Below are 26,142 nucleotides of genomic sequence, written 5' to 3'. Positions count from 1 at the left end.
TACTGTCTCCTGTAATTCGTCAGATAAATCTTTAACTGTCATGGCAGGAAACAATGTAATGTGAGGATGCATCTCATCAGTTTGACTAGAAGTCTCATCATCGCTATTGTTTTAATTGCTATCCCTTCATGTGGACAAGCAATGGAACATTTTAATATGCATAGCAGGTCTCTTCCTAACAGACTCTGTCGTAGTTTGACTCTTGGTTTAAGGATAACAGCACTTTTGTTTGTAGGCGACTAGGCCAATCCTACAACAAGTTGCAACTGTCGTCCCAACCCTCCCGGCTCATAAGCAGTACCTCACCAAAAACCAAACATTAAAAGGTAATTTGTGGCAGCCTTTACGCATGGAGAGCGACATCTCAGGGAAGTCGTGGTTAAACGGAGATTACCCCTTCTCACATGAAGCACATGTCTCAGTCACACACAGGCAATGAAAGAGATGCAGTGTGAAGTTTTCAATAGATTTTATTTACAAGACTGCAATCTACTATAAATTGCATGGGCTTCAATGATTAGGATAAGGAACAATGCAAGAAACACATGGTAAAAATGAGAGCCATGAATACAAAGACCCCCACTATCTTGCAATAGCATGAAATATGAAATAGATGTGAAATAGGCCCTACTACCCTAGCATGATGATCCTAATCTCTAACCTAAAGAGAGCTAGGTGTGTTAAACCTGATCTGCCAGAACCATGTCCATGAGAAGAGCTCCCAACCCTCGTTACCTTGAAATGAGGTCTTGAGATCAGACTCCTGAGCACACAAACGCTGGGTCAGCATCAAGGCGACGTGTAGCATAGATAGCATAGATGGCCTCTGATTATCTTGTCTGTGTGAGATGTATTTATACAGATCAGGTAGGACCCATGACGCAGGTATGTTCCCATGCAATAGATAAGAAGGCATGCTTGGGGCTGCAATTATATAAACAATTCCCTGAATAGGTACATTATGTTACTGTCGCACGAAAGTGGGAAAGTACACAATGTGAATACCTACGTATCTCATTTATCTTTGACGCTGATAGTGAGACCTTTACATAGTGGCACTTATAACGTGAAACTAAAACATTTTCCTAACTATAAACATGGCAGTCATCTTTGGAAGAAAAAATTAAATAAATGTGCTAAAACAGAGCAAGCTAAGTAGGTTAAAAGTCACTAGGTGACGGGCACACAGGCCAGCAAGCCAAAGGCTAAACTAAACTCCTGATTTCCATTAAAACTAAATGGGATCCACTACAACTCACAGGACTTGAATCACAAACTACAAATCGGTGCAGACTCTCAAATGTTCCTATCTTAAGTGGAATGGGCTTTGTAATGGGATTTACCAAATGCTGGTTTGCTACTCCTACAACCTGAACTGTTCTTTCGGAAAGGGGCACAATAGGGAATTCTGCAGATCTGACAGTGGAACGAGTTGCTCCAGTGTCATCCAGGAATGAAACATCATGACCCCTAACACTCACATTCACATAAGGACCACGCTGATCTACCTCCAGTGAGACAGCCAACACACATTCTTCCTCTTCTGAATTCTCAGTCATGAATTCTTCACTGATTTCATCATCACTGAAGTCAATGAATAGATATTGTGTGATTAACTGATTTACATTTTCATTTGCTCTTTGGTTCTGATTCTGCTGAGGAACCATTCCCTGTTGCTGTGCCATTGAAGCCTGTTGTTTCTGCATTTGCTGTGGGGCTTATATTTGCTGTTGGGGAAATTGTACTGGTTGCTGGGGAACCTGCATTTGGACTGCTCCAATAGGAACATTCATGCTTTAATTTTGGGGCCTATGAACTCTCTGATTTTGATATTGACTGTTGTCAACCATCTGTGCAACACCACCACCATGCACCAAATTGTTTACATTATTAAAGAGACACGCCTGTTTCCAATGTCCGATGTTGATGCACGCATGATAAGGAAGCATTCTCTTCATGCTCTGAACATCAGTCACATTTGTATTCATATCTACTTGAATCCCTCAACCTCTACCTATATATCGAGGCACCATATTTCCTTGCTGCTATTTACCTTGCATTCCTTCTACATTCACCATTCCCTGCGGGCCTTGTACGTCTGTTGCTTGGGCAGACTTAATCTGCATCACCATTGCCTTTTCCTTCAACCTTTTCTGCTTCAACTCAATTTTGTCACTACAGTATTTTGCATAACGCAATACTTCATCAGTTGGCTTTCCTTGCCAACAAACCAAATGATTCCGAATCATATTGCTAATTTCAGGCTTCAATTCCTGAACAAATCTGAGCACAAAATAAATCATGTCTCTTGGTTCAGTAATCTTTGTGCCATGGTATTGTTTGAATGCTTGCAACAATCTCTCATAATAAGCATGAACTGACTACTTTGTTTCCTGAGATGTCCTGTCAGTTCTTTGCCAATCAATATGTTTAGGAGAAACCTTAGTTTTCAGCAACTCAGTCACTTTGTAATAGCTCTTAATCACCTCTTCAGACGGTGCACCTGTCACTGCATCCCTTGGTGGCTCACGCGTTGGCCAATCAACACTCCTTTTACAGTCAACCAACAATTCTGCTGGAGCCACAATTTCAGTCAAGGTGTTCAGATCTTCTCACAAGCACTTTACAAGCTTGATAAACCTCTCTGTTTGGTGGCACCATTCCACATGTTTCTCCTTCAACTTTAAGTAATCATTTGTAAATGACAATATGTCACTTCTCCTCCAAGGAATATGAATGAAATTCCCTCCAGGAATTTCTCTCTTTTGCATCATTTTTACAGACCCATCAGCCTGTTATACATCATTTGAAGACGCAGTTGGCTTTTTCTTCTGATCTCTTTTCTTTGCCCATCTGCCTTCCCATTTCTCTAATGCTCGCCATGTCTGAATGCTCTGAATCAGCTCCTTAAGGTGAATTTTCATTTTAGGTGATCTCATGTTCACAATGTCTCTCGAATCAAATTCTAATCTGTAACTCTTCTTCAACTGTTTGGATTTATTCATCTCAATTTCATATTTGTCCGCCAAATTAGAAAATTTCTCATAAGCCTGTCCTGCTCGAAGAGTAACATCCTTGCACATGAAGCACAATTCATTTTCATTGTAAGAATCGAATCTGTCCAATTCAAAGGTTCCCTCAATCTCTTCATTTAATTCCAATTTTAATCTAGCCATGTTTAATGTCTTTTCTCCCTCAGGAATGGAATTGATGCTCCGCTCAAATTGTCTAACCATTCAGTCAGTTGTGCTGACAACCCTTGTAAACTATTGCTATTACCTCAAGTTAGAGGCTGCGAATGAATACAAGATGTTCTCGTAGCCTGCTCCTGGGTTAATACAGATAAATCTGTAGAGCATGGGAGACAGGTCACATCAATCAATGGACACTTTCCATTGTGTGTCCGATTCAAACCAAAGGAATTCATAGGTGTCATTGCTGCCACAATAAAGCTCAGTCTCTCCATTTCTGTGTTAGTTCCAAAAGGTGAAGTCATTGCTGACACTGGATTTGGATTCTTGGGACCACTCTCGTTATTACCCTGGGCATACAGTGGGACTACTGGACCTATGATTACAGGAACTGTTAATGCTTCTGGTCCTGACAAATGCTTCTGGTCCTGACAAATTCGGCTGACTTTGCAGGAACATTAATCCTTTTCTCTGGCCAATTAATGTTGTACCAAAACCCTGCATTGACTGATTCAGGGCAATATTCTGTGGTTTCATCACTGCGGAATAAACAGGCATTGTCTGTCTCTGATTCACAACTTCTGCAGGTGTCTGTACATGAGGTGTGAACTCAAACTGAGTCATGCCTGAGTTCTGAATTGGCTGTGGTATAACTGGAACTGGAACATTCTGAACTAAATTAACATTTGGAACTGTCAGATGAACCACTGGCACCTGTGCAACTTTAGCAGTGGGCAAGTTTGGAAACATCTGAACCAGGGTTTGTGCCACTGGCAACATTTGGGACTATGTTCTGGCTGACTGATGAGAAGGTGTAATACGGTGTGGGACGATTCTGCAACAACTGAGTTATAAATTCCTCATCTGAATCACTCTTACCATCTGCTACCCTTTTCATTTCACCCAATTTCTGTTCTGTATCTTCCTCAGACTTATTTTTGGCTTTGGACTTAACACTTACATCACCTTCCTGTGTAATTGCTGGAAACAGCGTCACTGCATGTAATGTATCTGCTCTCCACATTCTCTGCTCTGCATCTCACCTAGCTTCTGCTAGTGTCTTTTCTGCTTTTCTCATTCTCCTTTCGAATTTCTGAGCTTCTTTTTGTCTCACAACTAGTTCCCCAAACTGTAATTGCTTGAAATTGTGCAGGTCTAGGAAGGGGCTTTGATTCATATAACACCCTCCTAAAATTCTCCAATATTCTCAAATTAAAGGATTTGTAACAGGGGAAAGCTAAGGTACCTTCCTTCTCAGTTATGTTATTTTGCACCATTGATTTACCCAAAGACATGCTGAAACTCCTCTGTCTTCCATTACCTTGAACGCTGTTGTACCCTCAGGTGGAGTATGCTCAGCCTCACTAGTGTAATAAAAACATCTCCTCTCAACACACTCCTTAAAGCTTTGAAAAACTAAATTTTTACAGAAATCTAATTCACAAACACAAAATCTACGAAACCAGGAAGTTTTCAATCCCACAATCCTTTCCACAAGCTGTTCTCAACCTATAGCAGTGCAGTCTTGTCCACCAATCCATGCGTGGCTTTTCTCACCAACTGACCTATCCCAGTACAGGCCAAATTATGTCACACTCACTTCGTTCAGCATCTGCGTCTCACTTAAGAGCCGTCTAATACATCTCTCATGCAAAACCTAAATGCAAATATTGCAAGCACACCCAAGCCTGTCTGCTCACTACAGGTAGGATTCAAATGCTTTGAAAGCTGTACAGAACTTTTGACTGTGGCTTTCTCACAAACAAAAGTAAGATTTGACCCACAAGCCTCACCCTGACTGATATGGATTTTCCCTGTGCACTCAGGATTCACCTAATTTTAACCAACAATACATGCACTCCAGGGAATCTACTGGTATTGTCAACAGCTCTCAATTGACCAACAACTTACCTGCAGACAGTAAATTAACCAAGTGTCTACATACACTTGTACAATACCCTGGAGTCTCAGGCCTTGCGGGACCTGTTAACAACAACAATCACGTAGGTAATTTTTTACCACAAAGTGCAACATTCACTTGGAGTACACCAACTCCCCACTCTCTTACTTGGAGTACGCAAACCCCCTGCTCAATTACCTGGAGTACTCAAACTTCCTGTTCACTTCATACATTGAACTTGTAACACAACGCTGGAATTTCATCAATCCTTACACTACATCATGAACAACTCACAATGTGGGCAAATTCAGAGTCTCCTCCTCACAAGACAAAACTATAACTTTGCTACTAAAACTGTTGTTGCGCTAGGACCAGGAAGAATTTCTCCTCACTTCAGGTTCAGAAACCACAAATGTGCAGGTGAGACATCATCACTATTCTCACCTATTGAGGTTGACTAGATCTTGGGACTTGGCGAAGAGTGTAGTGGTCAAAATTATTCAATCACAAATCAGTGACATTAACCATAAACAATACTAAACGCTATTGACAAATTTAGCACTAAATAAAACTCCAAACTGAATAAAGTTTCAAAGCTTTATAACAATCCCAAAATCAAAGTCATATATAAGGTGCGCAAAACTAGATTATAAAGATACATGGAAACCGTAGGCTGACCGGAACATCTGAAAAGATTTAACCTACTAAACATCAATACTCCAAAAGAATATTGTAAATTAACAACAGCACAATATATACATTATTGTGAGAATTCAGAGCAGATGATGGTGACATCAGTAAATAATCAAAATACAATTCAATTTTTTAATTTCAGGTTTCAGAAATGGGCCATTCCTATCACTAACACGAATGTAAACTTGCAGGTGTGGGAACGGACTAACACGTGAGCAGGAGCAAAAATAAAAAAAAGGCAAAAATAATTTGGAAAACATCTAACTAGGACAACTCACTATAAAAATACACTGTTGTAAATAATGAACTGGAAGGAATACAAGAAACCACATTAAGTTATACCTCTCTTCTTTGGACAGCAGACAGTAGTGTTTCATTGTCAAGAGCAGTTACTTTCTTCCGGCGTCAGTTGAAAGCAGCATCAAGACGGTGCAGAACATGGGCTGCACATAAGACAGATCAGCAGTTCAGAATTAGTTGGCCTTATTAGTACTGAACCAGATACATGAATTGAGCAGTTAAGACTAAGATGAGAAAACTCATCTGCGGACTTAAAGAAACGGAGGGTGACAGCAGACCCAAACAGGATTCTGGACAGCTTTGAGGCAAGAGCGAACTAACTCAAAGTTTCAAAGTCTCTCACTAAGATTTGATATCCAATCACTGTTGATGGCACCATCAAATTTGCAACTATTCTAAATCTTCTCAGCAAAAGTGCATTGTCAGTTGAATGATTCCACACAGTTCTGACAAATATTACATTCTCCAGTTATTTGTTACTTAAGAATTGTCTCTCACAAAACTAAACCTATTTCACATAAGAATCGTAAGCTTCTTGTATTGATCAACAACTATAACAAATAATGCAACATTGTTAATTCAGAAACATGTTTCTTGCTTTCAATACAATAGGACATTCAATATCACATTAACAGCTTGGGAAAAAATTAAGGTCAGAGAGAACAGAATAAACAATTGATTTTCCATTACTGCTGCAAAAAATGAATCTTTCAGGCTTAATCAAGCTAAGAAAGCTTTAGTACACATTAATACATTTAATACATTATTAAACCTATTGTGCACCTTACAATTTAATTCAAATATGCAAAAAACAAAAATTAATTGCAACCATTACTTATTACGTTAGAATAATTTTAAAAGTGCATTTATTTTTCTGCACACATGTAACTCGCATCAATAAATTAATTTAATTCAATACAACTATGATCAAGTCATGTTCATTTAATATTTTCAATAACACTTTTAATACTATTTCATGTTTGTACTTTATTTAAAATGAATACAAAACTCTCATGAGAAAACTTATTTTTTAATATGTATGATGGCCACATGGTTCACCATAATTCAAACGTGCATAGTTTACATCTCATGTTATTTTCTCTGTTAGACTTTTAAATGCAGGTTAATTCATCACCATATGCTAACTTCTATGCCATTAATATATTGATAAAATGTTATCTCTCTCACACACATGCACACTCGCACTCACACCCGTGCATTTAAACATACACACATTTCTATTCATATCACGCACTTACATATACACATACTCTCATACATGCACGCATGAAACATTAAGTAAATTCATAGTTCCTAACTTCTGCTGAGGCTCTGAAGAGAAGCCTCAGAGGTTCCAGGAGGGTTGGGAATGCTGCCTTCTGTCACTGGCTGACCTGAGGTCCCACATCCTAAAAAGAAACACTTTTTTGGACAAGCCAGGCTTCCATTGTTCTTCCTCTTTAAATATGGCTCACCATAACTTTTGCTTTTGTAAGTTGAACTTGGAAGGATGTAGAGCTGACCTATATAAGTTCCTCTCACTCCTCTCCCAATGGGAGGAGGCACCAGCCTCTACAGCATCGCAGAGTGAGATAGGGTCAATGAGAGTTGCTAACCCCACCCCACTCTGACGAGGCGTTAGTGATAGACACTCAGCCTGGGCACTTCAGGACTTAAAACTGAAGCGCCTAGGTCAGTTGTAATCAGTGATGCTCCCCCTCATCATTGAGGTGTGGGGGGAGGGGCGGGGGTTTGCCAAGCAGAAGAGGTCACACTCACAGGAGCTGTCACATCCTCAGCCTGGCAAAGTTCATCTCAGGCAGCCAGGCGCCTCCATATTTAGTGCATTTATACTACCTGGCTGCCTGACCTGAACATAAAGAGTGTCTGTTAGGCTGACCCTTCCCCAGTTTGACAGACACTCTTCATGTCGGGATAAAAGTGGGGGCGGTGTGGCCCCTCCACCTTTACAGATAGGCCATTACTGCTCTCTACTGCTGAACCACTGGCACAATGGTGCTAATCCCCTGCCCTCCATATCTTCCCTCTGCAGCAATCATCAATTCTTTTACCTATCCATGACTGCCACGCAAGGTATGACAAATGTTAGACTTGGCATCCTTGGCACGGTCTTCGCAGTCTTTTTTGCCTCTGCTTCCCATGTTTTGACTGTGTGCTGGACTCTGTTTTTGGTGTTTTTGGTACTCTGGGCTCTTTACCACTGCTAACCAGTGCTAAAGTGCAAGTGTTTCCTGTGTAAAATGTATGTGTAATTGGCTTTTCCATGTTTGGCATGTATGATTTATTAGTAAGTCCCTAGTAAAGTGCCCAGGGCCTGTAAATCAAATGCTACTTGTGGGCCTGCAGCACTGATTGTGCCACCCACACGAGTAGCCCTGTAAACATGGATCAGACCTGCCACTGTAGTGTCTGTGTGTGTAGCTTTAACCTGCCAAATCGACCTGGCAAGTGTACCCACTTGCTAGGCCCAAACTTTCCCTTTTTATACATATAAAGCACCCCTAAGGTAGGCCCTCGGTAGCCCCATGGGCAGGGTGCATTGTATGTTAAAGGTGGGGCATATACCAATGTGTTTTACGTGTCCTAAAAGTGAAATACTGCCAAATTTCACTGTTGCAAGGCCTATCTCACTCATAGGTCAGCATGGGGGCTGCCTTTAAATATCCTAAAGTGCAGTTTCCCTTTGAGAGCCAATAGAGATGTGGAGTTTGGGGGTCTTTAAACTCATGGGTTAAAAATGCATCTTTTGGTAAAGTTTTTTTTTTTTTTAAATGGCACTTTTAAAAAATTAGCATTTTCTTATTTAACCCATTCTGTGACTCTGTCTGGTTGTGTATTCCCTGTCTGAGTCAGACTGACAGTTGAGCTGTTTGTGAATCCCCTCTAAACAGTGACACAAAGGAAGCTGGGGTGTAGCCTGCATATCCCGATGAGCCATCTGGGCTAGAGTGGAGGGAGGAGTGGTCACTTACACCTGAATGGGCTGTGCCTGCCCTCAGACAATGCAGTCTCCAATCCCCTGGTGTGAGTCTGGAGCCGAGCCTGGGCAAGGCAGGAGCTTGTGAAGAGAGGCTTTCATTTGATGTTTGCCTACTTCAAAGGCAGAAAGGGGTATAAGTAGTGGACCCAAAACCCCAGATTTTCAGATTACTTCTGGAATCAAGAGGAACCTCTGCCAAGGAGAAGAGCTGGAGGAGAAGTGCTGCCCCTTTGCCTGTGACTGTGCTTTGCTGGGTTGGCCTGCAGTTGCTGCTTCTGCCTGAAAAAGGACAAAGACTGGACTTTGTGGTATATTTCTGCTTGTGAAGAATCTCCAAGGGCTTAAATTGAGCTTGCCTCCTGTTTTGAAGTCTCAGGTCCATCAAATACTTCCTCTGCCAGCACCTGGACTCCCTGCTGAGTCTCCTGCCCTGCCATGTGGTGCCCTTTTGAGTCCCTGGGCCCTTGAGAGGTGAAGTTGGCAGAACAGGGACTCACATCCATGCACAGAACACCATGCAGGGAAAAGTTTGACGCACCACCTGCAACGTGGCTGAAAAACGACGTGCTACCCGCCTCATAGCTAAAATCAACTCTCCACCTGCATCGTGGCTGGGAGATCTACGCATTGCGGCTGGAGAAACAACACAACACTTGCTTGCCGCTGCTGATAACGACGCAAACCCCACACAGTGTGGCTTTCCAACACCGTGCGGCCGGATTTCTCATGCATCATCGCTGGGCATCAAAAATCAATGCAAGCTTGTGTGTATCTGAGGTGCCCATCCAGAAATCGACGCATCTCTCTCTTGCGGGAGAGAAATATTATGTTTTGCCAACCCTACCGGAGACGAAACGACACACGGCCTCACTTGTGAGTAAGGAATCGAATCTTCACTGACTTTTTAAACGCACGCTCGCCTGTGCGGTTTTCTTTTTGACGCAAATCAGGTACTTTGTGTAAAATCAACTATTCCATTGTTTCCTATGGAATAAGACTCTTATTATTTTGAAAATGTATGTATTGACTTGTGTATGTTGGATTTTTGTCATTTTGGTCTTGTTTGATTTAGATAAGTATTACCTATTTTTCTAAACTGGTGTCGTGTCCATTTTGTAGTGTTTTCACTGTATTACTTTGTGTGTTGGTACAAATACTTTACAAATTGCCTTTGAGTTGAGCCTGACTGCTTGTGCCAAGCTACCAAGAGGGTGAGCAGGGGTTATACTAATTGTGGACCTCCATTGTCCTGACTAGAGTGAGGGTTCCTGCTTGGACAGAGTACAAACTGACTGCCAACCAGAGACCCCATTTCTAACAACATCTCCTGAGGAAAAAGCTCAATTATACATACACATGGAGAAAACTCCATACGTATCACAGACACCATGTTTATGTTTTCAGATTGCAGATCCAGTGCATCAAACATGGTGCCAGTTCTTCAAAGGATCAGTGCCTTGAATCGAGTCTCCGCAGCAGCGGCTCCACTAAAGTGCAGAGATTTTCCGTTGGGAATCTTCAAATATGTGTAGCTGTCATTTGCCAGATAAGCAACGACCATAGCCGTCATTGACGTGGCAGGCTGTTGGACTGTCCTCCAACCTCTAAATGAGATTCTAAATTAACAGCTAAGAAAACGGAAATCACATCTCAGCAGAGCAGGTGCGCCGGACCACACTGTATGATCCAGGCTGGTCACGTTAAGGCTGATATGCACATGTGAAGAACTAAACTTGTCTGTAGGCCATACCTATAAAGAGCCTACTTCCAACTGCAATAGTGAAACAAAAAGTAACTTTGTAGCCACCTGTGAGAAGGTGGATTATTAGGTGGGGTGGATGGATGGATGTCCACCATAAGTAATATTGGCACTATTCTTGTAAGGGTAAAAAAAAGGCCATGGCTCGGAGTAGACAGGATTAACTCAAGAAAATGTGTAAAGCTTTTAGAAGTACTAAAATAGTTAAAAAGTAATAACCACAACACAATTAAACTACAACTGAAATGTAAAAAAATACAGGATAATTTAATGAACACAATAACACCAAATTACTAAAATCCAATATGGAGAACCGAGGAAATAAATTTTCAACAAAAATAGCGCAAAAAGCATTAATCGCCAACCAAAGTCGACAAGTTAAGCTTGATCACGTTTTCAGGCTGACCGTGATGAAATATGGGTAGTATATAAGGGCCAGGTTCATCCCAGTGGAAACGTTACTACCGGGCGTCAACAGCCTACGGTGAAGGCAGGCATTGAGCTGCCATTGAGTGAAGGGGATTGAAGGATTGCAGGATTGAGATGAAGCCTTGGCGATACCATTGGTTTAGGTGGGAAAAGCTCTGCCACCTAAACCCACCTTTTACATCTTAATAAGTTACCTCTAAGTAGGCCTTAAAGACTCATAAGCCAGGGTGCATAGTATTTCAATGTAGGACATGTGAAGGTCTAATGTTAAACATGTCTCTACAGTGACAAGACCTTAAAAGCTATTTTCACTGTAGCAAGGTTAGCTGTTCCTTAGGAAAGCAATGGGATACATTATTAAAGTTAATAAAGCTATCTCTGACTGAGGAACAGCTAAAAACCTCATTCTTGGACATTTCAAAATATATATTACAAACCCATTTCATTGGTAAAGTTGGATTTGTACTAAATATTTTACAAAAGGCACTTTTAAAAAGTCACCTTCTTCTGCATAAAGCATTTAGAAGCCCATTTGCCCGAGCTTCCAGCAGTCACCCAGGAGCTGAATAGCTCCTTGATGGGGTGTCAGTTTGCTTCCAGAGCTGAGACAAACGCTGTGGGTGTGGGGAGGTGTTCTCTTCCTCTGACAGGATGACTGTGTGGATGGTGCACAGGTACTGAATTAACTTCAGAGACGCCTACCCCATCACAGGCAGTCGCCTGGGCCTGCCCCCCCCTTTTGTCTCTAGTCAGCTTTGCACCAATCCCAGAGGGAGAGGTGCTGCCCCAGTACCTGTTCTGAGTGACTCCAGAGAAAGGGTTGCTCATTTCATTGGCCACTCCTCTAGTGTGAGCACAGAAGCTCCGCACAGGGGAAGAAATATTCTGCCATGTTGGATTTATGTTGAGAGGGGCACTGTGGGATTATTTATAGTGAGGCACACAGGGACTGTTGCAAAAGTAGGTAAAGTTATCCTTGGGGACTTTTTTCCTTATTGGTTTGGAATGGGCCAGGAGTCACCCCACCCACTGGCTAGTGCAGGCATGAATGTGGCACCCAGGGCACCCTCTCCAGATGACTACTGGATATGGGGAAGTTAAAAGTAGTACTGCACCTGCTGGTAAGACCTATGAAGAGAACCCTGAGAGCTCTTACTTGTACCTAGGACAAAGGAGTGTATTCCAAGGGTCAGTTGGCTGACCTCCTAAGCTTAAGCTACAGGAACACAAACGCTGCAAGAAGACCACTTCCCTGGATGAGCTGAGCTGACCAGTTCTAACTGGACCTGCCCTGGACCTTGCTGGCGGCTTCTGCTGGAGTGCGTCCTGAATCCCAAGTGCAGTTTCTGAGGTCCTGGAACTCTTGGCTCCTCCAACCCAAACCTAAAAATGTGGGACTTGGAAGCTTTTTGTTACCTTTTGCTTTGAGAACCATCAAGGTGGTGGCTCCAACTGGTTAGGCAATATGCCATGGGTGCATCGCCTGTCAATGCCATAATACATCAACGCTTAGCCCTTCATGGTTCCCAACTGCAGCTTCATCACTGCCATCCAGAGCTTTAAGTCGGATGGAATAACATGGGGCCTCTAAAAGGGATGTTGCAAAACTGTTAAAGGGGCATGGCCAACATAATTGAGGGTGTGGCTCAAATCATGAGAAATGGAATTGTGTGGTTTAGAAATGTATTAAATAGAATCGAACAAAGGATAATGAGATAGCTGAAAGTTATATTAATTTTCCATAAACACTGGGGAAGGCCAAATACAGATATTCTGTGTTTTGCAGCTATTCATAGGATAAAGCATGCAATTGCACCACATTACACCCCATTCGTAGATGTTGAACTGGGAAGGTGATAATCAACCTGGTAACCACCTCAGCCTAAAGTATTTGTTTTAATAGGAGCTGTATTACCTGCCCAATTAATGGGTCTCTTGGAATGAGAGCCTTGGTTGACGGTTACTATATTGTTTCAACTTTAGAAATGAATAAGAAAAAGGTGGTGGACATAGTAGGTAATGCCGAATCAGTATCACAGCCACCCCTAGGGGGTCTCCCTAACCTGTTTCAAGGCCTCTGCAGAGTATGTAGCTTTAGATCTTTTAAAAAGTTGTCTAGTTAGACAGAGGTCCAGGAAATATGAGACTGTCGGAATCACTCCTGAGCGCAAGGCTACAACTATAATTAATTTTATTTAGAGTTATAAAGAAGGGGATTAAAATATACAGCAAGTAAATGATATAATATGTGGAACACAATAGGGACAGTCAGTCAGTAAAGTATGGTTTCAAGAAAAAAATGAAATCTGGGTCGTTGTAAAAAGGGACATTAAATAGGAAAATGTTTATTGGTTTGTACAAGGTGCAAGAGGCTCAAAAACAGACCCAGGCAGGCCCTGCATTGCAATACAGGTAAACCCTTCAGGGGAGGGTCATTTAGCCAAGAATAATGAATATATGTGAGATATGAGAGACTCAGGTCCCTTATTACCTTGTGTAGGTTGGGGCACCGTTCACATTACGCCACTGTAAGGTGCACAAAGGTACAGAGTCTGATTTTTTGTGCTATACCAGCAGGGAAACTCTATGGTGGTGAAGGTCAAGACTCTACAGGGCATATTTATGATACGTGGCCCTGCACCAAGTGCAGCGCCACTTTTCATGCACCCCTTAGCATCCCCCTAATGCCACCATGTGTGCACCATATTTAAAATACGGTGCACCATGGCGGTAGTTAGGGAACTAGTGTCATAATCTTTTACGCTAGTTCGGCGCTTTGCAGGACACTAATCCTGCAAAGCTCCCAGAGGCCCATTGAAACCAATGGAAGCCACCTTTTAACGCCTGCTCTGAGCAGGCATTAAAAATCCCGGGAAAATTTTTTTTTTTCACCCTCCCCCCCCCCAGTGCTGCAATGCTGCCCTTGAATACATTATGCCTGGCGTACACATAATGTAGCGCAAGGGGTTATAAAGTGGCACAATGCATGCATTTGTAAAAAAAATGACGCTAATGTACCATTGGAATGGCGCTAGGCCCTCTTAAATCTGGGCCAACATGCTTCATGATGCCCAGTAGTTATGTTCTCAAAAGAGTGTGTAAAGGCCTGTGGTGAGCAGCGGTCTGTCCTGCTGCACCTCTTGGCCACATTCCCGGCTGAACATTGAAAGACAGAAGCGTAGTTTTTCTCAGTTGGAGGACAGAAGCACTGGCACTGAAGGCACACATGCTGCTGCAAGACAGGGCATTGCACACGTTCTCATACATCATACGTTTGTGTGTGCCGATGATATTCTTGGGCTCTCCATTGTGCTACAGAAGACACACCTTCCTAACATTTTCTGTGCCCAACTGCCTGGTGGTGTTGCATTCACTAAAGCATTATATAAACTAGGCCAGTCCCAGCCAAGTGCCACCCATGAATCACAGTATTCTCACATGGTGTCTGTCCAGGGGATGAATGTGTTCCGGTTTCCAACAACACTACATCCAGCAGCAAAGGAAAGGTTGGGTCCACAGGAAGTAGTGCAAGGCAGCTGCAGGAGGCTCTAAAGTGACTCTAGCCACGTTGCAAGAATTTAGCAGAGAAAGGAGGAAGGAAGGGACTCAGCGCCAAATTTGCGTCGTTTTTTTCGACGCAAATTCGGCGCAAAACTAACGCCATATTTATACTTTGGCGTTAGACGCGTCTAGCGCCAAAGTATGAGGAAAGAGCGTCATTTTTTTGCGTGAACGCCTTCCTTGCGTTAATGAGATGCAAGGTAGGCGTTCCCGTCTAAAAAAATGACTGCGACGCAAATGCGTCGTATTTATACTCCCGGGCAAAAATCACGCCCGGGAGTGGGCGGGGCAAAAAACCCCGCATTTGCGCCTCTTTTTAACGCCTGGGTCAGGGCAGGCGTTAAGGGACCTGTGGGCTCAAAATGAGCCCACAGCTGCCCTCCCATGCCCCCAGGGACCCCCCCTGCCACCCTTGCCCACCCCAGGAGGACACCCAAGGATGGAGGGACCCATCCCAGGGACATTCAGGTAAGTTCAGGTAAGTATATATATATTTTTTGGGCATAGGGGGGCCTGATTTGTGCCCCCCTACATGCCACAATGCCCAATGACCATGCCCAGGGGACAGAAGTCCCCTGGGCATGGCCATTGGGCAAGGGGGCATGACTCCTGTCTTTACTAAGACAGGAGTCATGTAAATGGCGTCTGGGCGTCGTTAAAAATGGCGCAAATCGGGTGGAGGCGATTTTTTTGCCTCAACCTGACTTGCCCCATTTTAAGACGCCCTAATGCCATTTTTCCCTACGCCGGCGCTGCCTGGTGTACGTGGTTTTTTTCCACGCACACCAGGCAGCGCCGGTCTGCTACCGCCGGCTAACGCCATTCAATAAATACGGCGCCCGCATGGCGCTTCAGAATGGCGTTAGCCGGCGCTAAACTTTTTGACGCTAAACTGCGTTAGCGCAGTTTAGCGTCAAAAAGTATAAATACGGGCCTCAATGCCTTTTAATTTAAACAACATCCTGGGCCCTCCTCATCTGGTTACGTTCCAGTTTGTGACGGAAGTGTTACATGTGGCTCACGTAATGATGCGTGACCTATGTTTGTTAGCCTTGTCCACCAGTCTGTATTGCCAAGGCATGGCAGAAAAAGGCCAGTGCATAAAAACAGAGCCCAATTGGAACCCATTTCAATGCCCCCTTTTTAAAACTGCCATTGCTCTGCACCGCCAGGACCCAGTCCACTCCAAGCTGTCGAAGGAGATCCGGTCAACGCCAGAGACCTTTGGGGCATGACAACTTGAACTTCCCCCACCTAAACCAATGGTTTCGCTGAGGCAACATCTCAACACTGGAATTCGTCAACAATGAACCCCTTGTCTCGCCACCAGTTCACTGCTGCTTACACTGAAGGCCGTTGACGTCAGGTGATTACTTTTCCACTGGGACGAACCTGGTCCTCGTGTCTGACCTGAGCTCCATTGTGGTCGGCTTCAATCTTATTCTTGTCTCTGGTGTAATGCGACCAAGTGTCCACAGTGGGAGCTTGGCAATTTTTTATCCTATTTTATTTTAATTTAAAAAAATTATTTTTTTTATCTGTTTTTCCCCTTACTGGATTTTTGTCCTTTTGGTGATATTTTGTTCATTGAAATATTCTCTATTTTTATAAATTGAAACAGATTTTTTTAATTTTTTTATTTTCGACTTTTTAACAGTGTTGTTACTTATGAATGCTTTTCATATTTTCTTAAACTTGTCCATACTGTACCATAGCCACTGGGTTTAAATTATTGAAACCCCTACTAGACCTAACAAGAATGGTGACATTATTACTTGTGGTGGACTGCCATCCGCCCCAACTAATAATCCACTTTATCACAAGATGCTTAGTTTGACTGTGAGGCTCTGAGGCAGGCTCGGCTTGGCTCTGAGGCAATGGAGCCCATAAAAATACTGCAGATGTCAGTATTTTTTCCCTTCATTATCATTCTCTACGTTCATTCCCTGTGCCAAACACTGTCACTCTTAAAATCCAGTGGACTGCCCTTCCTTTCTTTTTCTTCTATTTTGCTCTTAGAACTAAAAACCCTAAATCTGGAGCACTAATGCATGGGACATCATTTAGCTATTGACTTCATTGTTTCCGCCATGGAAGTCGTTTAATCTCAGCATGTTTTCCATAGAAGTACTTAGGACAGATGTATGGAAAATGGTGCTGCACCGAGTGCAGCACCACTTTCCCTGCGCCTCTTTGCACCCCCCTACTGCCACCATGTGTGCACTGTATTTAAAATACGGTGCACCATGGCGCAGGGTAGGGGTAATAGCATTATTTTCCAAGACTTGATTGAGGGACTGCAGGAGTAGCTTCAAAATAGTGGCGCTATACCTGCAGAGTGCATAGGGCCCCATTCTAAAGAATAGAAGGCCCCTTTTACGCCTGCTCTTGAGCAGGCGTTAAAATGGCCATAAAAAATGGCGTAAGGAAATCTCATATATTTCTTTATGGCATTTTTCAGGCTCCCCTAATGGGGGAATGCCCCCTTTGCATACATTAAGCCTGGCGCAGGAATAATGTAGCGCAAAGGGTTATAAAGTGGCGCAATGCATGCATTGCGCCACCCTGTAAATAAGATGCGGGGATTTCGGCCTCGTTGGGCCACATTAACTTCAAAAACATTGACGTTAATGTGGCGCAAGGTGGCACTAGGACACTATAAATATGCCCCCTTAGGTTTTCAAGAATGTGCAATGCATTCCAATTTTTACAAATCTAATTTTACGATTTCTTCTTCAAGAATGAAACTGAAGCTGTGGATTCCAGCATTTAGGAAAAGCCTGAACCCTTTTCTCTGTGCAGATGATGAACCATGTTTACCTGTTAAGTTAAGAACTCCTAACGTTTCGTTTTCAGCTGAATCTCTGCTTCCCAGTTGTGTACTGTATCTGCAGCGTGTGCCTGGTTGTGGTTCCACTGTACAGCGATACTGCTGATTCTATGGTGGGGTTAGCTGGAATTCTCTCAGGGGCGCCAATATACTACTTCTTCATCCATCTGCCACCAAAAAGACAGCCAAAGATTCTAAGAAAAGTATTAGGTAAGTGACTATCTGCTTGCGTGGTAAAGAGTAGAATGATATATTTCTGATAGACAAGATGCATTCAGTTATTTTCTTTTACTGATGTAAAGTGCAGTGATATCAAATATATTCTCAATTCTCTAAATGCTGATGAAGAAATCCACCAATTGTGTATTATTAAATAAAACCATTTATGAAATGAGTAGGTAACACATTCAAGTTGTATTCCGTGGCATGTTATTTTAGTTGTCTGTAGTACTTGCAGTCGGGAGGAAACTCTATGTAAAATAGTGAAAGAAGAGAAGTAACTTTGACTAAAACATTATGTTAAAATACTTTTATTCTATGAAGTGGAAACTAATTCTGTTGACCTCAGAACATCTACTCCTTTTTTTTGATGTTCAAGTTCTCTTTATTGCACTGAGATAAGCCAGGGACTTTTATTTTGCTTTAAAATGAAAAGGTACTTTTCAGTTCCGAGCCACCAACCATTGTTGATGGGAATATGGTGGCAGCACACTGGATTTTTACTTTTCCCGGACTCTACTGTTGCTTCTGGAGAACTTGGACCTCCGGCCTATTCTAGGGAACCCCAGGTGATCCAAGAATGTGATTTTATACCAGGACTTTGTTTTCTCTGGCACACAGGTAAGGATCCAAGGTAGAAATTTAGAAATTTCAGGAATACATTAATGCACAAATGCCATATGTGACATACTGTGTTCGCAGCGGAATCAACTAACAGCAGGTATATCCTCGGCAGCTTGGTCGGAGAAGGTCACTCTTCTCTGTTTGGGTTACATCTGTGACATTCTCCCATGCCACCTTGCTCCTCTTGTATCTAATTCGGCACAGCGGTAGTCTGCACTGATCTATCTTGCAAAACAAAGCAATGACAAATAGTACAGGTTGCATACAAGCTACTGAAGGGTCACCTGGAAGAATTCTTATGGACCTTTGAGTTCCTGGCCTAGGGCACCTGACACAGTGAATACATTGGTTGAGGTGGGAGCGGTTGCAATTTTTAGAAAGACAGTGATGAGTAGATGGGGGTTCTACTGGAATCTGAGGTAGATTTCATACATTAAAATGAGTGACTCACAGTCAAGCAAGTGGAAGCCTAAGGAAGCACAGCAAGGTCACACACATTCCACTTGAGATGGGTACATGCTACCTTGCCCCCAGAAGTATCCAAGCTGTGACATGGAAGCTGTTCTGTTGAATGCCCAGAGTTGCCAGTATGCTATTTCCAGGCGATTGTCAAGAAGCTGTGGAAAAGTTCTAGGCATTAAAAAGCAAATTTATTGTCTGGTCCATTAGACATTTTCTTCTTTCTTGTAACAGAAACGTATCTCTACTTCAGAGGAGGAAGGTCCTGAAGCAGCAATCAGACGGAAGTCTATTCTAAGACTGATGTTGCCCCGGTGTTTTGGACAGAAGTCCATTCAGATTCATTTTCAACTAAGCAAATTACCAAGCAGACCATCAGCAGCATCGAAATGGGCCACTCAAAGAAGTGGAAGCTGCTTTGAAGAAAACATATATAGAGTTTCATTGCTGGTTAGCAAGCTACATAATATGCAATTTATACAGGGAGTGCAGAATTATTAGGCAAATGAGTATTTTGACCACATCATCCTCTTTATGCATGTTGTCTTACTCCAAGCTGTATAGGCTCGAAAGCCTACTACCAATTAAGCATATTAGGTGATGTGCATCTCTGTAATGAGAAGGGGTGTGGTCTAATGACATCAACACCCTATATCAGGTGTGCATAATTATTAGGCAACTTCCTTTCCTTTGGCAAAATGGGTCAAAAGAAGGACTTGACAGGCTCAGAAAAATAAAAAATAGTGAGATATCTTGCAGAGGGATGCAGCACTCTTAAAATTGCAAAGCTTCTGAAGCGTGATCATCGAACAATCAAGCGTTTCATTCAAAATAGTCAACAGGGTCGCAAGAAGCGTGTGGAAAAACCAAGGCGCAAAATAACTGCCCATGAACTGAGAAAAGTCAAGCGTGCAGCTGCCACAATGCCACTTGCCACCAGTTTGGCCATATTTCAGAGCTGCAACATCACTGGAGTGCCCAAAAGCACAAGGTGTGCAATACTCAGAGACATGGCCAAGGTAAGATAGGCTGAAAGACGACCACCACTGAACAAGACACACAAGCTGAAACGTCAAGACTGGGCCAAGAAATATCTCAAGACTGATTTTTCTAAGGTTTTATGGACTGATGAAATGAGAGTGAGTCTTGATGGGCCAGATGGATGGGCCCGTGGCTGGATTGGTAAAGGGCAGAGAGCTCCAGTCCGACTCAGACGCCAGCAAGGTGGAGGTGGAGTACTGTTTGGGCTGGTATCATCAAAGATGAGCTTGTGGGGCCTTTTCGGGTTGAGGATGGAGTCAAGCTCAACTCCCAGTCCTACTGCCAGTTCCTGGAAGACACCTTCTTCAAGCAGTGGTACAGGAAGAAGTCTGCATCCTTCAAGAAAAACATGATTATCATGCAGGACAATGCTCCATCACACGCGTCCAAGTACTCCACAGCGTGGCTGGCAAGAAAGGGTATAAAAGAAGGAAATCTAATGACATGGCCTCCTTGTTCACCTGATCTGAACCCCATTGAGAACCTGTGGTCCATCATCAAATGTGAGATTTACAAGGAGGGAAAACAGTACACCTCTCTGAACAGTGTCTGGGAGGCTGTGGTTGCTGCTGCACGCAATGTTGATGGTGAACAGATCAAAACACTGACAGAATCCATGGATGGCAGGCTTTTGAGTGTCCTTGCAAAGAAAGGTGGCTATATTGGTCACTGATTTGTTTTTGTTTTGTTTTTGAATGTCAGAAATGTATATTTGTGAATGTTGAGATGTTATATTGGTTTCACTGGTAATAATAATAATAAATACTTGAAATGGGTATATATATATTTTTGTTAAGTTGCCTAATAATTATGCACAGTAATAGTCACCTGCACAAACAGATATCCCCCTAACATAGCTAAAACTAAAAACAAACTAAAAACAAACTAAAAACTACTTCCAAAAATGTTCAGCTTTGATATTAATGAGTTTTTTGGGCTCATTGAGAACATGGTTGTTGTTCAATAATAAAATTAATCCTCAAAAATACAACTTGCCTAATAATTCTGCACTCCCTGTAATGCTCAGTCCTTCTTGTCTGCTTTAAGGGCCAGATGTATGATGCATTTTATCGGTCACAGAGGCGCAGCTATGGAGGATAACAGGCACAAGGGGGAGTGGTGTGCACTGTTGTCAGTTTGCATGTGAGTTTGGCTGGCCGTCTTAGTATGGCCAACCCGACATGCGCACTGAGCTATGTCCAACCAGAGCTGCGTTGCCATGTTGGAGACAGCAGGCACAGGCTCCCCGCCTGTCTGGGAGCGCAAATCGAGGGCACTCAGGCCAGTCCTGGTGCTGCTCTCATGCTGCCAGCAGCTTGAGAGCAGCATTAGGATTAGTTACAGGACAGTCTGGGAGCCTGTGCCTGCAGTGGAGCGGCGATGCTGCAGGCATTGAGGTACGTTTCTTTTTGTGTTTGTGTTTGTGTTTTTGTTTTGTAAACCCCCCAAATCTCCCAGCCTCCGCCTTCTCTCCCCTTTGCCCAGACACCAGCCCTCCCTTGACATCATGGCGTCAACTGTAACTCCAACTGATGATTGACACACAGAAGTGATCACAAGTGTGTGGCAATGTCAATCCCTTTCCTTGGAAGTGCACTCTCTGGACATCAAGTGAAAGAGCATACTGTGTTCTAGGATAACCAACACACAGTTCTTGAAATGAAATGCAAAATATTGAAAAGATAACGCATTTAGCACACGTTTGAAACAAGCTCTCCTTGGACAGAGTCTAGAGATGGTATTTTGGACCAGCCCTCAGTCTTCTCAGGTTTTCTTCAAGGTTCATTCTTCAGTGCCCCTGACAATGCCAAGTTATCTGAAAGTTGGTCACATGGCTGGTATTCATACAATTTAACTCAGAAGAATAAGAGGCTGAGATGAGAGACGTTACCAACTGTATGTCATGCATAGATATTAGCAGTGAGTGTAACTCACTGACCTCTCTGACTGGCATGTTTCTTCTATGTTCAGTTAAAGATACTTTCTCTTGTAGGGTGTCACTCAAGGGGATTTCAAGCGATGAATAATTCTGATGTTTGATACAAATGAGACCGCGATGAAGTACTCTATGAGTTTAGTGCTTCAAACCTGATAGATGCATTTACCTTTAAGTACCTGCGGTGCTTCTTGGATGATCTACTGCCAAGCATGCTAACTTTGCTACAGTAGAGAGAATTTTGTTAGTTTGACAATTTTTAATCAATGTATTTGTGTTTTTAGATTTTATAGGTTTGTTTATCATGGACTAAAACCGGAGGGTGTCTGAATTCTTTACTTGAGAAGTCGTTACATATCATACAGTAATCATTACGCTTCACAAAGACGAGTTTTTGTTTTGTTTTGATTCTTTTACAAAGTAGCATTATCAGGATTACATGTCGTAATTAATGGGAGTTTCATTTATTTGTGATAGTTAATTTGCAAAGTATCAGAAAGTTCCACATTCACTTTCCTCAGCCTCACTGAGAGCATCAGGCATAGGGTCCATGTCTCTCTGACAGCATCAGGCATAGGGTGCATGTGAAATACGAGTCCCTTGAGTCTTGCAGAGTTTCATACAAGATCGCACTGCAGGATGAATTTGTCAAGAGGAGCCCAGTTACTCAGTGGTGCTTCAGAGACAAAGATAAGTATACAAAACAGTGATGGATGGAGTGTTTGACCCAATCTCAGCCACTGATCACTCAGGGCGCATCCCAATCCATCGTTATTTAGCCACCTCAGTTTCGAACCAACTATATGGAAATCTGCTTGACCGTACTCCAATAGGAACAATCCAGCCTAAACTACCAAACCAGATCCTCCCTGGACCAGAACCCAAAACCAGTTTCACCCTAGTTATGGACCCATCAGCCAAGCACAGCTTGCTTCCAGTGACACAGTGTGCACGGGACCCACATCTCTGTATACCCATCCCACTTAGGGCAACACAGTAAGTATGTAGACTAGAGTTAGATGGAATGCTTGAATCGATCTCAGCCACTGGTAATCACTCGGGTCACTTCCCAGTCCACCGTTATTTAACACGCCATGCCACCTCAGTTTAGACCCAGCTATATGCAAATCAGTGTTGGCCATACTCCAATAGGAACAATTCAAGCCGAACTGCCAAGCCAGGTTTTCCCTGAACTGGGACACAAGGAGGGTGCAAGTTATAGTTACCTTAGGGCATGAAGTATAGTAACTTGAGATAACTCTAACTGTAACTGATGAATTTATATGGATTTGTGTGTGGGTGGGTGGGTGTGTGTGCACATGTGTGTGGGTGTGTGAGTGTGTGTGCGTGTGCATGTGTGTGCGTGTGTGTGTGTGTGTTGGAAGTCATTGGAATTATCCAAGTGAGGTTTCCTGGTGCAGACACATTCTGGATCAGCCTAATCAAGCAACATTTACCTATCCTGTATAGGAAAAAGTCAACAAATAAAAATCAGTCCTAATGTCTTGTCTGAGGTCAGGTGATATTTAGTTGGAGGAGATGGGTGTAGGAAAGTACCATCTTGCCTGGCATGTTACCCCCACATTTCACTGTATATATGTTGTTTTAGTGTATGTGTCACTGGGACCCTGCCAGCCAGGGCCCCAGTGCTCATAAGTGCGCCCTGTATGTGTTCCCTGTGTGATGACTAACTGTCTCACTGAGGCTCTGCTAACCAGAACCTCAGTGGTTATGCTCTCTCTGCTTTCTAAATTGTCACTAACAGGCTAGTGACCAATTTCACCAATTCACATTGGCATACTGGAACACCCTTATAATTCCCTAGTATATGGTACTGAGGTACCTAGGGTATTGGGGTTCCAGGAGATCCCTATGGGCTGCAGCATTTCTTTTGCCACCCATAAGGAGCTCTGACAATTCTTACACTGTCCACGTTATTTCACAGCCATTTACCACTGCACTTAAGTAACTTATAAGTCACCTATATGTCTAACCTTCACCTGGTGAAGGTTGGGTGCAAAGTTACTTAGTGTGTGGGCACCCTGGCACTAGCCAAGGTGCCCCCACATCGTTCAGGGCAAATTCCCCGGACTTTGTGAGTGCGGGGACACCATTACACGCGTGCACTATACATAGGTCACTACCTATGTAGAGCGTCACAATGGTAACTCCGAACATGGCCATGTAACGTGTCTAAGATCATGGAATTGTCACCCCAATGCCAAGGGTACTGCCAAACTGCCTTTCCCGGGGTTTCACTGCAGCTGCTGCTGCTGCCAACCCCTCAGATAGGTTTCTGCCCTCCTGGGGTCCAGCCAGGCTTGGCCCAGGAAGGCAGAACAAAGGACTTCCTCAGAGAGAGGGTGTTACACCCTCTCCCTTTGGAAAAAGGTTTCAGGGCTGGGGAGGAGTAGCCTCCCCCAGCCTCTGGAAATGCTTTGATGGGCACAGATGGTGCCCATCTCTGCATAAGCCAGTCTACACCGGTTCAGGGATCCCCCAGCCCTGCTCTGGCGTAAAACTGGACAAAGTAAAGGGGAGTGACCACTCACCTGACCTGCACCTCCCAGGGGAGGTGCCCAGAGCTCCTCCAGCGTGCCCCAGACCTCGGCCATCTTGGATTCAGAGGTGTGCTGGCACACTGGACTGCTCTGAGTGGCCAGGGCCAGCTGGTGACGTCAGAGACTCCTTCTGATAGGCTCTTACCTGTGTTACTAGCCTATCCTCCTTCCTAGGTAGCCAAACCTCCTTTTCTGGCTATTTAGGGTCTCTGCTTTGGGGAATTCTTCAGATACCGAATGCAAGAGCTCATCAGAGTTCCTCTGCATCTCCCTCTTCACCTTCTGCCAAAGGATCGACCGCTGACTGCTCAGGACGCCTGCAAAACCACAACAAAGTAGCAAAGACAACTACTGCAACCTTGTATCGCTTCATCCTGCCCGCTTTCTCGCCTGTTTCCTGGTGGTGCATGCTCTGGGGGTAGCCTGCCTCCTTCTTGCACCAGGAGCTCTGAAGAAATCCCCTGTGGGTCGATGGAATCTTCCCCCTGAAACCGCAGGCAACAAAAGACTGCATCACCGGTCCTCTGGGTCCCCTCTCAGCACGACGAGCATGGTCCCTGGAAGTCAGCAACTCTATCCAAGTGACACCCACAGTCCAGTGACTCTTCAGTCAAAGTTTGGTGGAGGTAAGTCCTTGCCTCCCCACGCTAGACTGCATTGCTGGGTAACTTGTGATTTGCAGCTGCTCCGGCTCCTGTGCACTCTTCCAGCATTTCCTTCGTGCACAGCAAAGCCTGGGTCCCTGACACTCTAACCTGCAGTGCACAACCTTCTGAGTTGTCCTCCGGTGTCGTGGGACTCCCTTTTCTGACTTCAGGTGGACTCCGGTTCACTCCTCTTCCAAGTGCCTGTTCTGGTACTTCTGCGGGTGCTGCCTGCTTCTGTGAGGGCTCTCCGACTTGCTGGATGCCCCCTCTGTCTCCTCATCCAAGTTGCGACATCCTGGTCCCTCCTGGGCCACAGCAGCATCCAAAAACCCTAACCGCGACCCTTGCAGCTAGCAAGGCTTGTTTGCGGTCTTTCTGCGTGGGAACACCTCTGCAAGCTTCTTCACGACGTGGGACATCCATCCTCCAAAGGGGAAGTTCCTAGTCCTCTTCGTTCTTGCAGAAACCAAAGCTTCTTCCATCCAGTGGCAGCTTCTTTGCACCCTCAGCTGGCATTTCCTGGGCATCTGCCCACTCTCGACATTGTCGCGACTCTTGGACTTGGTCCCCTTGTTTCACAGGTACTCAGGTCCGGAAATCCACTGTTGTTGCTTTGCTGGTGTTGGTCTTCCTTGCAGAAACCCCCTATCACGACTTCTGTGCTCTCTGGGGGTTATTGGTGCACTTTACACCTACTTTTCAGGGTCTTCGGGTGGGCTATTCTTCTAACCTTCACTGTTTTCTTACAGTCCCAGCGACCCTCTACAAGCTCACATAGGTTTGGGGTCCATTCGTGGTTCGCATTCCACTTTTGGAGTATATGGTTTGTGTTGCCCCTATACCTATGTGCTCCTATTGCAATCTATTGTAACTTTACACTGCTTGCATTACTTCCTTTTGCTATTACTGCATATTTTTGGTATTGTGTACATATATCTTGTGTATATTTGGCATCCTCATACTGAGGGTACTCACTGAGATACTTTTGGCG

General features: G+C 43.8%; 1 protein-coding gene across 6 annotated transcripts in view; it reads left to right on the top strand.

The window, feature by feature from the left end:
• Window positions 1-26,142, top strand: part of LOC138282379 (Y+L amino acid transporter 2-like) — a 588,082-nt gene that overhangs the window by 555,280 nt on the left and 6,660 nt on the right. For 5 of the 6 annotated variants that reach the window (XM_069219872.1, XM_069219870.1, XM_069219873.1 and 2 more), the window contains one exon: window positions 17,691-17,874. The exons of the other annotated variant lie outside the window; for it this stretch is intronic. In XM_069219872.1, coding sequence (XP_069075973.1) covers window positions 17,691-17,874 — 184 coding nt within the window. The remainder of the gene's footprint in view (window positions 1-17,690; window positions 17,875-26,142) is intronic. 6 annotated transcript variants of the gene reach the window in all.

This window comes from Pleurodeles waltl, chromosome 2_2 (genome assembly GCF_031143425.1).
Source record: "Pleurodeles waltl isolate 20211129_DDA chromosome 2_2, aPleWal1.hap1.20221129, whole genome shotgun sequence".
In the NCBI taxonomy this organism is placed as follows: domain Eukaryota; kingdom Metazoa; phylum Chordata; class Amphibia; order Caudata; family Salamandridae; genus Pleurodeles; species Pleurodeles waltl.
Note: the sequence above shows the minus strand (reverse complement) of the source record. Positions and strands in the feature narration are given on the sequence as shown.